Below are 15,187 nucleotides of genomic sequence, written 5' to 3' on the forward strand. Positions count from 1 at the left end.
CACATTTTCTAACCCACAAGTGCATCTATATTCGTAGAATAAAGAACTTTTTAAGACTTCCTTATGTTTCCAAAAAATAATAATAATAATAATGAAAGAACGGAAGGAACAAATGGCATGCGTCAGGGTCGTGACTCTTGAGTGGGTCACGTGAAGTGCCCTGAAAAGTGAACGTGAAATGGTAGGAGGGACGGGAAATTTCTGCTTCCAGAAGAACAGGACGAAAGCTTTACCTTGGGTTGGTTTCGTTTGCAATGACGCCAGGAGGAGATGTGTGTGAGATACTTATTTTCAATGAAGCTGTTTTTAGAGAAAAATCATTTCCTGAAATAGGGATTGTACACCAGGAACACAAAGGTGATTAGAGTTAGACTCCTTATTAGAATTTTTTTTTTTTAATTCCTGCAGGAAAACAGCGTCTAACAATCCTGAATTTAGTCTTCTTGAATATAAACCTTCCTTCCCCTCTTATCAAGGGCACGGATTATACAGGCAAGCTGTTTGCAAAGCGTTTACACCTTCTCCCCTCAAGGCGCTTATGTTCTTCAAGAGACAATCTAAGAAAAACATAAGCATGAACATTTATTACATGTTTTGCCAGATCCTGAAAACCATTCTCACAGCTCTTTCCAACAGTTGTCATTAGCCTGGTAAGAGGAAATGGTTATGAACTTGAGAATGAATATGCATGCCTTAAGCAAAGACCTGTCTTTGGAGTATTTAGAAACTACAAGAAGAGAAACTTCAGCACATTTGCGCGTAATCCTTAAATTCAATAAAATGAAAGACTAAGTTTTTTAAAGTACACTTTTATAAATAAAATGAGTTTTCTCCCTAGCACCTTTGAATTCATTAGTTTAGAACTGCTTTTAATTTGGTCTTTCCCATGAGAACCATTATATTTTTCTCCTGTCAGCCTGATGCTGGAGAAAAAAGAAAACTGGCAGATGTGGTGTTTTTCATCTAGTTTGCTTCCTAGTTAAAAAGTGCATTAACTGCTATGCCTGGAATATTATTTATAATAACTCTTCACCACCATTAAGAACTTTAAAGAAACTTGGTTTAAATATTGCCAGTGCAAATGGGTAAAATATTTTATTTCCTCCCATTATGAAACTATAGAGACACTTTAATTTGTACTATTTTTTTAGGTCATTACAATAACTATTTTCAGGAATCTATCGCAAATAGGATTTTTAAAAAATACCTTTTCCCTGGACAGTTCCACTGGTTCTTTCAATATATTATGTTTCAACTCCTGGTCCAGCTCTGTGTAGTTTACAGCCTCATTTACTTTAATGTGCTACTTGAATAACATAATCAGAGCTATAACTATGGTATGGGGCCATAAGGTGCACGCACCTCTGATGTTTTTTGACTATTTAAATGGCTTGTACATAAATGTTCTTTTAATAATAATGGCAAACCTCCTAGTAACTAGATGTCAGAAAACAGTGAGTCCTTCAAATGGGTTTCTTCTCCAATGAAAATGGCTACTACGTGTCAGTGAGATCAAAGTTACGTTGCATTTCTATTTACTGCATATTCTATCAAGTGGAAGATTTTTTTTGCTACGAATTCACCTCCATTGACTTGTTTGTGTGTGGTTATGTAAGCTTCCTGATGTATTTGTCTTTTCCTTTCCTTCTCAAACGAGATGTGATTTTCATCAAGAAAGGTCAACGGAGTATGTATCAGAGAGGAATACTTATGTATCTGCCGAGGATAAAACGTGCTTGTGTACATCATAAGGCATTGCCTGTTGATAGCTTTGCAGGGTGTGCTGGCACCTTCTCTAGTCATCATCTCAGATCTCCCTGTAAGAGTTTGAGAAAAATGTTTATTGTTCCAGGCTCTTTGGTGTAACGGGGAACTGCGCCGCCTGTAGTAAGCTCATCCCTGCCTTTGAGATGGTGATGCGGGCCAAGGACAACGTTTACCACCTGGACTGCTTTGCATGTCAGCTTTGTAATCAGAGGTAAGCAGGTTTCATTCCCGTGTCTAAAAAGTGGCAAACCTCTAGTTGCTAGTTATTTACTTAATTGATGGGAATTATATATATTACTTAAGGCTATTAATCTCAGCATTTTGTTTTCTGCAAACATTCATCGGGTGCCAGGAAGAAAGCACTGAGGAGGAAAGGTCTTAAAACTGTGCTTCTACCCGCAGAAAGAGCAACCTATAGCAGAATGTGAGAAGCAATGAAGACACTGCTATTTTAGTTTTCTTCTTATTCATTCTTTATTATTTTTCTGTCATTTTAAAAAGTAGGTTTAGAATATCCCTAAAATTTACTTTAAAACTTTAAAAGTATCTTGAAAATATTCTTTTAAAAGTAGGCTTAAAATCTTCACTTTTTTGTTCTGTGACCCAACACATTTGCCCTGAGTCAAATATACAGGAATTTGTAGGAGGTGATGTGTCTTATCTTAGTTTTCCTATTTTTGGTTGCCCTGTCTCTTGATTTCTCATCTTGAATTTTAACCTTGTTTTATATGTACTTTTTAAGTTGCTTTAAGTTTCCTTGGGAATGAGGCCAGAAATAGCTAATAATTTAACACTTATCAGCATTGGATGGGCAGCATAGGCAAAGGGGAAGAGTATTGCACAAGGAATCTAGAAACCTAAATTCTAGGCTGGGCTTCGCCCCTCACAAGATGTATAACCATCCTTCAAGCATTTTAGCTCTCTGGATCTTGGTTTTCTCATTTACAACAAAAAGGAGCTGGATTAGCCAGTATCAGAGAACTCTTTCATCTAAAAATATTATCACTTTATTCCATTTTTCCCTCTGAAAGTTGTAACTTTTATTTCCAGTGGGACCCATACACTACTGATGCCTGTTTTATATGATATATGCAGAGGATATTAGAATATGAAACTGTATCTATCATTAAAATATATTTAAAAATTTACTACACTTGATGGATATTAATGAAAATATATTCAAGACGAGAGTGACAACACCTGGACATACTATATAATCAGGCCACATTTATTATATCATGTTCTCAGTTACTGTGATTTGTACTACTTTACTGTTCAATGCAGCGTCTTTTTATGAGGCCCTGTGTAGAACGGCACAGAGGACATGATTTTTACAGGAAGAAATGGATTCAAATTCCAGCCCCATTGTATATTAGATACGACATCCTGAGTCTTGTTACTTCATCTCTGAGATTTGTTTCTACCCCCTGACAATGAAGACACTAACACCTATCTTACAGATTTTGAAAATTAAATGAAATAATTTATATTAAAAATACCAGAGCACAATTGGTCCTAAAAAATAGGCTTTTTTATCTTGATATTTACAATTTACTTTTACCAAATCATATGCCACTAACTTGGTTTATATACAGGATATGTATCTAAAAAAAAAAAAAAAAAAAAAGATATATCTCAATGATACTTCCTGCTAAATGGAGATGTTCAGAGTAGTGCACAGTATACCTTGCCAGTATACCTAAGCCAGTATACCTGAATATCTAATTTATCCAGGAAATAATTCAAAAAGTCATCTTATAGGCACTTTAAGTCTGCACAAACTTTTGGAATCAAAGCTGATTAATTCAGTCCATGGTGACCTTTAGCCAAAAATAAATTGACAAGTATGTGTGTAAAGATATAGGCACATGAATATAAATATCTACACATTTATACAGACATTTATATGCACATATACATGTATGTGTATATATTTTAAAGGTGCATTAGTATACTTCCGTTTCCTTGCCCTATTGATCCACTAACAGCATCCATGCAAATACAGTTATCTTCATGCAACAATAACACTTAACTTCTTTTCTACTTTATGAAAGGTTACATATTCATAGTAGAAATTTTGGAAAATAAAAAGGGATAAAGAATCATATTGCCCCATGTCTTACTATTCTAAAAAAAAAGGCATTTTAATATTTTGGTGTATAGCTGGCCATATGTTTTCTTATGCATATATGATGGGTGTTATATAGCATATATTTTATGATACATTTGAGCAGCTTAAAGAAAAAGAACAGGGAAGAATACTAGTGTTTGATATTTGGACTTTTTCATTTATGATAGCATGCTTTTCAAATTCTTTAAGATATCTTAAGCCTTCTTGTGTTTTATTTTATGAGTAGAGTTTCATATGTTAAATCAGTCTTCTCTTGTCAGATGTATAAGCTATTTCTTCAACTTGATATATTACCAATATTATCGACATAATATTATCAACATAATATTTACAAACAAATAATATTCAAGTATGTGTCAGGATAAATTCACAGGAGCGCTGGACAAAGTATATAACCCTTTTAAAGGTTTATGTTATGTACTGTTAAAATGTTATATATTGTTAAGATGCTCTCCCCAACAGTTATACCAATTATTCTCACACCAGAAATGTAAAAGCTATGTATTCCCTTCCATTCACTCTAGCATTGGGAGTTATTATTTAAAAAGAAACCCTTGTCACCTGAGGGATGAAAGATGGTATCCCATTATAATTTTTAATTAGTATTTATTTGATTTCTAGTGGTCCTTTGCTATTTCTTCTTTTAGGGAATGGCCTGTTTATGCCCTATGTCCATTTTTCCTTTATGGCAGTCTCCCCTATTTTATCCATGTTCTACACAGAAAATTAAAACATTATTCAAGGGCTAAATCCAGCCTAAATTCTATTATGATGCAAAGTAATTGTAGGTTGTTAATGCTATTTACAAAGCATATATCAATTTTATTTCACCATTGAAATAAAAAGTTGCATTCACAATTAAGTCTATCTCCTCAGTAGAACTCAGTCAAGTAAGACAAACACTCCTAAATTTTGACTCTAAAACTGTTCACATTCTTATTGCTGCAAAATACTATTCTAGTATCATTATTAAAGTACCTAATATATTTCCATGTTTGCTTCATTTATTACATGCCATAATGGGACTGCATATCTTTAGTGCTGGTTATGCACAATTAGCACTTAGTTATTGTCTTGTCACTTCAGCCCCTACAAGACAAACTTCTTTAATGTAAGAAGTCAGCTAATCTTCATCAGTCAAGCAAAGCAGACAAATTTTGTTACTCTGAATACAGAAGGTTTTCAACATAGGAGATTTTCTTTCTACTTTGACATTTGCTGGGGAAATCCTCTCCAATAAAGCCATATGCCACATGAGCCTATACTTTCAGTAGCCAAACTATTATTATAGCATTGTACTTTTTCAAGTGAAACACAAAGCAAACAGGTAATTTATAGGCACTTTCCTTTAAGCAAACTTTATTGGCATCTGAGACTGTGGTATTATAAATGCTTATGAATTTTATTTAGCAGTCATTTCATCTTAACTTTTAAATCAAAAGATCATTTAGATCGAAAGCATTTCTGAGTGTTTGCAAAATGGTAGTAAAAATAACTTTTCAGGATTGGTTGTTTCTTGTGTATACCTTCTTTGCTCTTTGGAGAGGGGGGTATGGCTAAAGATGTGAATCCTGAATTAAGCATCTAAGGTGTTTGTTTGATTGTTTGTTTTTCTTTATTAACAGAAGCAGAGGAATGTTATTTTGAGCATCTTAGATGATAACTGTATCTCACTCAGAATTGAAGAATTCTGTGTAATAGGTTAATTTTTTAAAGGTGACCAAGCCCCTCCTCCTTAGACAATTCTATAAAACTAAACGATGATTTTACAAGAAAAGGAAAGAACATGTTTGTTTGTAATGAAACTGCCTCAAAGACGTAGAGTTGTTTAACACTAAAGAATAAAAGCGCTATGCTAGGCTCTGGAAAGAAAGGTGAAGAAAAACCAGTTTCTCTCTTAGAGGTATTCAAAGCTATGGGAGAGACAGGACATCAAAGACTCACAGAAGAGTGTAATCGATGCTAAACAGATCTATACTGAGGAAAGAGAGGTCTGTCCTTCTTGAAGTCTTAGAGAAGCATCAAAGGGTTGATGTGCTGGGTTTTAAAACGGAACTCCCTAGGACTGGTTGGAATGTAGGTATTGTGTCTGGTGGGGGTTGGGGAGGATGAGGAAGCCAAGGAGCAATGAGGAAAGGGTTTTCCAGACAGATGGAAGCATCATGCAAGTCATGGAAGTGTGAAAGCATTTAATGTGTGCAGGAAATGAAAAGAGCTCAGAATGCTCAGAGATTAGAGGGAGTTTACTCAGGATATGGAGAAGGAGGGAATGGCATGAGGATCAGGAGGAGGTGAAATTTAAAGGTAGGAAGTCAACGAATGAGTCAAAATGAACACGAATTTATATTATCCATCTAAAAATACCTTTGTTATTTAAAACTATTTGGTTCGGGGATGAATCTGTCTTAACCTGTATTTACTGACCACCCACCTCAAGTGGTCATGTAATTTATGGTGGTATTTCAGAGGGTTCAAAAGAGCTATAACTCATGGGCACTTACCCCAGCACTGCAGCGCACATTGGGAAACTTGTTACCCATTCAGGAGGAAATCTGAAATGCCAAAGTAAATGATATGGCAATAAATAAGTGCCTTGGGAAAGATCAGAATGAGTTGGCATGGCCAGGGAATGTATTGATGGAGGGAATGGAAACTAAAGAATTTTTTTAAAAGAATTTAAACAGATGAAAAAACAGGAAGAAATAGTCATGGTTAGGGAACAGCTTAAGCAGAGGTGAAAAAAAAATTGTCATTAACAAATAATGATACCAGAATTCTTCTATAGCGCCCATCATACACTAGACACTGTTCTGCTTTACATGTGCTCATTTAATACTCAATAAAGTGAGATACTATTATTGCCCTCATTTTATAGATGAAGTAACTGAAGTACAGAAAATTTAAGTAACTTGCCCTAGAAAACAATGATAGAAAATGGTAGACTCAAAATCTGAACCCAGAGGGTCTGGTTTTAGTCTTTCAACTCAGATCTGATATAAGCCCTGGACTCCTTCAAGAGAGGTATTTTATTTTCTGACTGAATAACTATAAATGGGAATAGATATAGTGAAATTCAAGCAAGGTAGACTTTGAATGATTTGGGATATGGGTGTTGTAAGTTGGTGCAGAAAAGCTGATCAGGAATGAAGTATGTAATGACAACGGGACAGTCTTTGGGAGAAGAGAGTAAATTTGTTCACGGTGTATAGTGGTGTGACGATGGGTATATAATCAGTACCTCTCACTGAAAACAAAGTACAGCATCAAAGTCTCCATCTGTAGTAATGGAGGGTGCTACATAGAAAATAGAGACATTTGAAATATGGACTGGATCCCCCACCCTTTTTAAAGTACTGTGGAGTTGGGAACTAATTATAATTGATAGCCACTGCCCTTAGGGAAATAAGATGACTAAGTTAACGTTTTCAATCTTAGAAAGGATGTGAAAAGGTTACAAATGGAGGCTTCTTTGCAGTCTTCTGATAACTGCTTAAAACTACGCTAAGCCCCATAGAAGGGTGATTAATTAATTATATTTATTTTCTGTACTTCCCAAGTCTCTAAAACTGCATGTGAGTTCGATTAGAATCATTCCAAAATATCTGGAAATTAAATTTATTATTAACTCCATAACATCAAGATTAAATGACTGAGTAATCTGATTGAGCATCTTTTTATTCCTTAACATACTTTTTTTTTTTTTGTAATGAAGGCAAAATTAATTGAACTGACTATACCACAAGCAATTAGGATTAGATTACAAGGAAGATTATCAGCTTATTTTCAGGAATTTTAGCCTGACCTATTAATATACTTACAGTATTCTCTGGCCATCACTGCTTCTATAATATTTTTTCTGCCAGTGCTAAATCTCAAAAGGAGCTCATAACATTGGAAAACTAGCCTTTCTCACAAAATCAGTTATAGACTATTTTGTTAAATATCTAACATCTGCATTGCTGTTTCTCTAATTTCTTCATGTTTATATATGGAACATTTTAAAGGAGTATACCAATCCAGGGGCACCTGGATGGTGCAGTGAGTTAAATGTCCAACTTGGATTCTGTTCAGGTCCTGATCTCAAGGTCATGAGATCGAGCCCCGCACTGGGTTCTGTGCTTAGGGTAGAGTCTTCTAGGGTTTCTCTCTCCCTTTTCCTCTGCCCCCCACCAACATTGTCTTTCTCTCTCTCTTTCAAATTGATCAATCAATCTTTTTTTTAAAAAGGAGTATACCAATCCTAATCACAAAGCAATTATAATCTGCTTTAGCCATAGCTTTCAAAGCTGTTTTAAGTTATATGTGTAAGTGTGACGTTTCTCACCCACATCCTGTTTTGTTTTGACTTTTCAGCATAAACTGAAATGCACATAAAAGGTTAAAAAAAAAAGGTACTTTGTCCAGTTGACAACATTAGCAACAAAATATTTTAGGTAGGACTATTTTAGATAAATTCCATTTATATTACCAACATCTCATTGATGTTGAATGGTAGGTAGACTTTTTTTAATGCTATGCAAAGGAATAATAGCGATACAAAAAACCCATATTAATTTCAAAGCCTTATGCTTTACTGTTTCCAGGTAAAGCATGAGTCTTGAGCCCAAAGAGACCAGAGTCAGTTTCCTTCCTCCAACATACACATTCTAGCTATGGAGCACTGGCAGGTGTTTTAAAATTCTGGGAGGAAGCCTTAGGTTTTTCATTTGAAAAAGGCAATAAGTACTTTTGAAAGACCCGCGGATCCCCTTACCCAAGAATCCAACACTGCCACTGGATGCAATCAGCAAGAGGTTCTTTATTGTTAGTTACGCAGGCGCCTGCGGGTGGTCAGCGCGCGCCTGCGGGTGGTCAGCAGCTCCTGCTAGCTGAGCACCCCCGGCTGGGGTGTTGCCGGGTTTTTATAGACAGGTACAAACAAGTTTTGGGTGGGGCGCAACTGATTGGTTGACAGTTAGAACTTTTGAAAAAGGCATACGTGGAGTTTGCTGATTGGCTTTGGGGACCCGCGCGCGCGAAAAGAGAGGCGGGAAGGGGGAACAAGCTGATTGGTTCTGAGGGCCCGCGCGCGGGAGGAGAGAGGCAGGGAGGGGGAACAAGAAGGGGGAAGGTAGGAATGCCATCATGGCATCTCTATTATTTCTATAAGCCAAGCGGTTACAGAAGGGCAAAAGAGCGATTAATAAGCAATTAATAACCTAATTAATAACCTGGTCTATACCTAAAAGCCAGCGGTTTACAGAAAAGCAAACAAGCGGTTAGTTATCCTATCTATCTTCTAGGGGAGGAGTCTTTCACTTTCTCAGTTGAACATAAATAGAAATAATTGTACATATACATACTCAGCATTAGCACATAATAAGTTACTTTATAGAAGGTGACTATTTTAATTATCTACACTCCAAACACTGAGTTAATGCTTTGCCTACTTCATTCTATTCTTAACACACACTTTAAATAGTCAGTTATATTAAAGATAAGAGAAAATAAAGTTTCATCTTCAATATCATAAGTGGAAGGTTGGGATTTGAACTCTTTTTGTTGCAATATACCTCTCTGCTGCTCATATATTTCTTATTTTAACATAATTCAGTGCTGCAGCTCTTTTATCATAACCACACAGAGTTGACTCAGAGAGTATGAAATGACCCTATAACTTGCACTGGGTAGCATCAGGGCTCAGGACTAGGTCTCCAGGCTTTTGGTTCAGTGCTTTTCTCATGATCATTACCCCAAATTTATTAATCCACAAACAAAAATTACCTAAATTTCAAGGCTTCTGAAGGTAAGAATGACATAACTTCACATGACAAAAACAAAAAATGGTTTTTGGGGGGTGGCTGGCTGGCTCAGTTGGTAGAGCATGTGAGTACCTCTGGGTTCTGAGCTCATGTCCTAAGTAGAACATATTTAAAAAAAAAAAGTTTGATAGTGAATAGAATTTGGGGGCTTGTTAGAAAATTGAAGCAAGGTTTTAGTCAATATAGAGTTGAAAGAGTATTTCCAATTCAGTTGGTTTTTAGGAAAAAAACAAATTCAGTGATATTAGCTAGAACACAGGAGTATTAGTTGAATTTATTTATTTTGATGTGCTATTCTGTCATTAGCTTATTCAAATTAATTTCAACAGTAATATGAACTGAAAGTTTTGAGCAGTAATCAGATATATCCTACATGCTATTTTATGTAATCTCACATGAAAGATAAGTATCTAATTTGACTACTTGGGTCTGCCCAACAGAAGAAATAGTTCCTTTTATTCAACGTATCTTAATGATCAGGATAATGTACAAAACCTCGTTGACTCTCACGCCACTTTTTAAGCACAATATTTAAGTTTATAGTTTTCAACTAATAAAAAGAAGATATACTTAAGGTTCAAACTTGAATGTTCATTCTATCCAATAGCCTTGACAGCAAACTCCAGGATTTCAAGATCAGTGCTTAGTCTGTACTTTCAATCAACATCATCAGCAGGCAGTAATCCTGGGGAAAAAAAGTAAATTCCACAAATAAACAGACCAATCTTCCTTTAAGAGGAAAGCTAATTCTTTTCAATCTACTTTTTTTATTACACTATTTTCCCCTCTATCTACTTAGCTAGAATAAGGATAAATTTCCAAAGCTACCCAGTTGGAAAATAAATAGGTTCACTGTTTGTCTAGCATTCCAATCTTTGCAAATGTAAATCAGTCCAACTGCTCCTCATTTAAACCTTCAACTTCACAAAACATTAAAGGGTTGCTTTCACTACACAATTTAATCTATCCACTAAGATTTCTGCTTGAACATCATTCGAAATTGACTATCTGATAAAGAGAGACCACTATCAAAGGTCAGTGAGGTCAACTTGTATAATTACAAGTAGTTTTACTGGGTCAACTCTACTAGACACTGCTGTTTGAAGGTTAAATTGTTACAATTAAAAATATATACAGATCTCCCCAGAGTTACTTTATTGTTAAATGTACTGGAAACAGCACAAGCATTTATTTCTGACCTTAATTGTGTCCAAAGTGTCACCGCTGGGAAATTATACAAAAGGGCACTTATTAAAAACATTACAATCTTGTACATTAAACAATGTTTTATAGAATAAAATACATAATTAGCTACTGGAAACTAGTTTATTTATCACATCAATATTAAGAAGTTCATTCAGGTTACTCCCTTTGGTTTAATTGGGAGTGAGCTAAGAAATGACATTTAATATTTCATAGTTGGTGAACTTGCCACAAATAAAAGATTATGGCCCAGCATCAGAGTCTGATGCTAAAACAACTTTTCCTTCAAAACAATCACTTCCAGAATACCAGAATTTAATCACATTTTAATAAAACAGAGCAAAAGGAACTTTAAATGGAAAGCTTAAAAATGGGCCACTTTCTAATTATTTGATACATTTTAATGCCTTTTACTTTTTTTTTTTTTTAATAAAGTGAATAAATGGCCACTGGTGAAATCTTCCATAATCACTGCAGTGAAATACTATTATCATTCTTTCATTTATTTTAATGTCTGTAAATATAGATCAGTTCTTTTTTTTTTTCTTTCCAAAGTGATGATAAAAATCACTTCTGCTGCCCGAGGTGTTTTCCTCGGTTTTCCTATGCTTTTTATATATAACTGTAGGATATCAAATTTTGTGTGCAGTGTTTCATTAAATGATCTACATCGTTTAATTTTGACAACGAAGGCAAATTTCTAAACCAAGCTTTCAAATTCAGGGAATCACCATGTAACATTATTACAAGGAAAAGAAATCTTCAAATCTATAGATGGGAGTGAAATGATCTTAACACATTTTATTTTTTTAATGTTTTCAGATTTTGCGTTGGAGACAAATTTTTCCTAAAGAATAACATGATCCTTTGCCAGACGGACTACGAAGAAGGTTTAATGAAAGAAGGTTATGCACCCCAGGTTCGCTGATCTATCAACATCACCCCATTAAGAATACAAAGCACTACATTCTTTTATCTTTTTTGCTCCACATGTATATAAGAATTGACACAGGAACCTACTGAATAGCGTAGATATAGGAAAGCAGGATGGTTATATGGAATAAAAGGCGGACTGCACCTGTACGTAGTGAAATTGCCCCAGTTCAGAGTTGAATGTTTATTATTAAAGAAAAAAGTACTGTACATATTGCTGGATTTTTTTGCTTGCTATTCGTTTTTGTGTCACTTGGCATGAGATGTTTATTTTCGACTATTGTATATAATGTATTGTAATATTTGAAGCACAAATGTAATACAGTTTTATTGTGTTACCATTTGTGTTCTGTTTGCTTCTTTGTATGGTTGCATTCAGTACAATCAGTGTTTAAACTTACTGTATATTTATGCTTTCTGTATCTACCAGCTATTTTAAATGAGCTGTAACTTTCTAGTAAAGGATTGAAGAGCAAATTTCACTGATGATACACATATAAAGCAAGTCTATCAGCATTAAAATACTTTAAAAAAGAAGAAGAAATGAAGACACACACAAAGCATTTTAGCAACATCCACTATTCCACTATCATTACCATGATGATTTAGAGTCTATCAGTGTTGTCATTATAACCCCCGATTTTCAGGGGGTTAAAGATCAGCTTTAAAAAATGCATAAGAATTTCATCTTAAAGCACTTTCATTTTATACCAACGTGAAAAGTGCCATTTTTAGAATAACTTTAAAGCTTAGCAGTTATCCTTTTGATGTCCTGTGTGTGTGTGTGTGTGTGTGTGTGTTCTTTGCCTACACAAAGGCTTTGGCTTTTTTTAAAATTTTTTGTTTTTTGTTTTTTTAGCCACTTACCCCTTATGTAAACTAGTGCCTTTAGGTATCATGTAAAATTTTTCCAAAGGGTTACTTGAGACAAGTGTTACCACAATTATGAGGTAATTTTAAAACGATAAATTTCTTGTAAAATTTTGCCCAGATTTCTCCCTAAGAGCTAAAGGTTTAATAACTTTATGGCTTGATAAATTTCTGGCACTGGAAGGATTTGAGTGCAAATCTACTGAAACCATGATAATACACACTGAAGCTGTGATGATATTTGAGTAGTGAGCTTACTTTTTTGATCAGAGCAACATAGTGCTCACAGAATCTTCTAGAAGAAGAGAAACAAAGGGATTGTCAAAGAGCTGAGAACTGGTGATTATATATTTTTCTGTATTTACCTGACACTTATTTTAGTGTTCAAAAGTGAAGACTTTAAAAGTTTGACATGTCTTACTGCTTTCTTTAAGTAGTTAACCTGCTCAGAATATATCACACTTAAGGCTGAAATCTGTCATTCCATTTTATAAAGCTGAAAAATTTCCCTTACTAACATGATAGATGATAAAGAAGAAAGCTTTCTAGAAACAAATTACGGAGACCGATTATTTCAATTACAATTAAGGAAATAAAAATAAGGCTATGATCCCTTCTTCTGGGTTGCTCACACTTTGCTTCTTTGCTTCTGCTCCCGGCAAGAGAACTACTTTTCAACAAATCTAATTTGACACAGGCACAGTGAAGCATATTTTTGCTAGAGCAAATTTAGTGCTGTGGGTTTTCTTTTTTCTTTTCTTTTTCCTTTTCTTTTTCCTTTTGATCACTTGTATAGGAAACAATATTTCCCGGTGTTATTTGCATACATACTTTGTCTTGCCAATAGATGCATTGCAGATGAAAATGAAATGTGATACCTGAATTCTTGGTTTGGGGCCAAAATATTAAAATGAAAGTAATGCTGGTGTGGATTTTTGTTTTAAAACAAAGCTTTATTATGAACATGCATGTAAATCTGGCTATTGCCTCTCATTTTTAAGAAATGGTTCTGTGAAAAGTGAATGATATGTATTTTTACAAATACTTCATGGTTAAGAGTGTTCAAGTCACTTGTCCCCCAGATTTGAGATATATTGAAAAAAATTTTCAAAAATAGCTATTTGGGGCTCATGAAATTACTATTTTAGCCTTGGGGCCTTGGTAAGACTCGCATAGCCAAAACCAAAACCCAAGCCAAACAAAAGGCGGTGGGGTGCGGGCATCTGTGAAAAGTGGTTTTTCTCAAGCAGCCCAGTGAGTCCCCATTAGAGGGTGTCTGAAATTCATGTGGATGTCAAATTATAATTGCCAGTATCTTTTTCAAATTATCATTTTTAGATTTAAATGGTTTTGCCTATGTTTATCAATATGTCAAAATACTTGTAAATTGGGAACCAACTTCTCTTAGCTCCTGGAAGCTGTTCAATTATTCTTGCCACCCAAAGACCAAACAAGTTTTTATCGCCTTTTCTCTTCCCAAATCCTTCGGGAATTAATGCTTATGCTTTTTACTACAAGCAAAATTACCTGGATTAAAGATTAAGGCCTTAATCTCTTTAGATTATCTCTAATCTCCATGAAATTGTGAAACCAGACAGAAATGGGTCATTTTATAGCTAATAGCCCATAAACAGTAGCATTTTTGACCTGAAGTACTAAGCTAATTGTCTTGACTACGCAAAGTCCCTGAATTGTCATCACCTTTCCTCTTTGTGTTGTGTAGCCCTGACGTCACTTAGCTTGTTGCCCCGATGCCTCCAGTAGGACACCTCCAAAAGAGCTTTGATTTCTCAAGCCGTGAAACCTCCCTTCCTAACATGCATCTCAGAGAGGCTGCCTATGATGAAGGACAGCGCACCTCCACTCCCCCAGAGTGCTGGCTGAGTTTAAAAGCTGACCTGTGTTTGTAATTTCACTTTCATCTTGCTTAATAAATATCTGCTGGATTCTTTCATTCATTTTTTTATATTTGGATTTATGTTTTTAATAAAAGGGGTATTATACTCTTTGATTGCGCTTAATTGGCAAAATCTAAGACTATATCTAGAAAGTGTACGTTGAGTCAGTCCACTTGAAAAAAAAGAATAAAGTGTGCAAGGACACTTACTTTCAAAAGGTAAATCATAACAAGCATAGACAAAGTACCTCAAGCGCTTTCTCCATATGTTATATTTAAGATCTTCAAGCTAGGTAGTTTATTGTTATTTACTTCTGTGGGGAAAATAAAACTGTCAAAAATGAAGGTAACAATCGCTGGGTGTAATTTTGTACATTTACACAAATTTCTAGTGATCTGCCTGAAAGCAACTCTGTTGCTGTCGTCAGACTCAATTTCAAATTTCCTATTTTCTTCATAATGAATTAAAACAAAACAAAACAAAAAACTAAATCCTACATTTACAGGGAAGAGATGTTGTGCCTGCAATGAAACGGGGCTGAAAATTCTATCTGTGGTAAAACATACCATGTACAAGTAGTTTCC

At 35.0% G+C, this 15,187-nt stretch overlaps 1 protein-coding gene across 9 annotated transcripts in view; it reads left to right on the forward strand.

Annotated features, from left to right (window-relative positions):
* The window catches only part of LMO3 (LIM domain only 3), a 57,100-nt gene extending 42,437 nt beyond the window's left edge, over positions 1-14,663 (forward strand). For all 9 annotated transcript variants that reach the window (XM_059185953.1, XM_059185951.1, XM_059185946.1 and 6 more), the window contains 2 exons: positions 1,853-1,978; positions 11,725-14,663. In XM_059185953.1, the coding sequence (XP_059041936.1) occupies positions 1,853-1,978; positions 11,725-11,830 (232 nt within the window). In that variant the 3' untranslated portion in view covers positions 11,831-14,663. The remainder of the gene's footprint in view (positions 1-1,852; positions 1,979-11,724) is intronic.
* The last annotated feature ends 524 nt before the right edge of the window (positions 14,664-15,187 follow it).

This window comes from Mustela lutreola, chromosome 8, assembly GCF_030435805.1.
Source record: "Mustela lutreola isolate mMusLut2 chromosome 8, mMusLut2.pri, whole genome shotgun sequence".
Lineage (NCBI taxonomy): Eukaryota > Metazoa > Chordata > Mammalia > Carnivora > Mustelidae > Mustela > Mustela lutreola.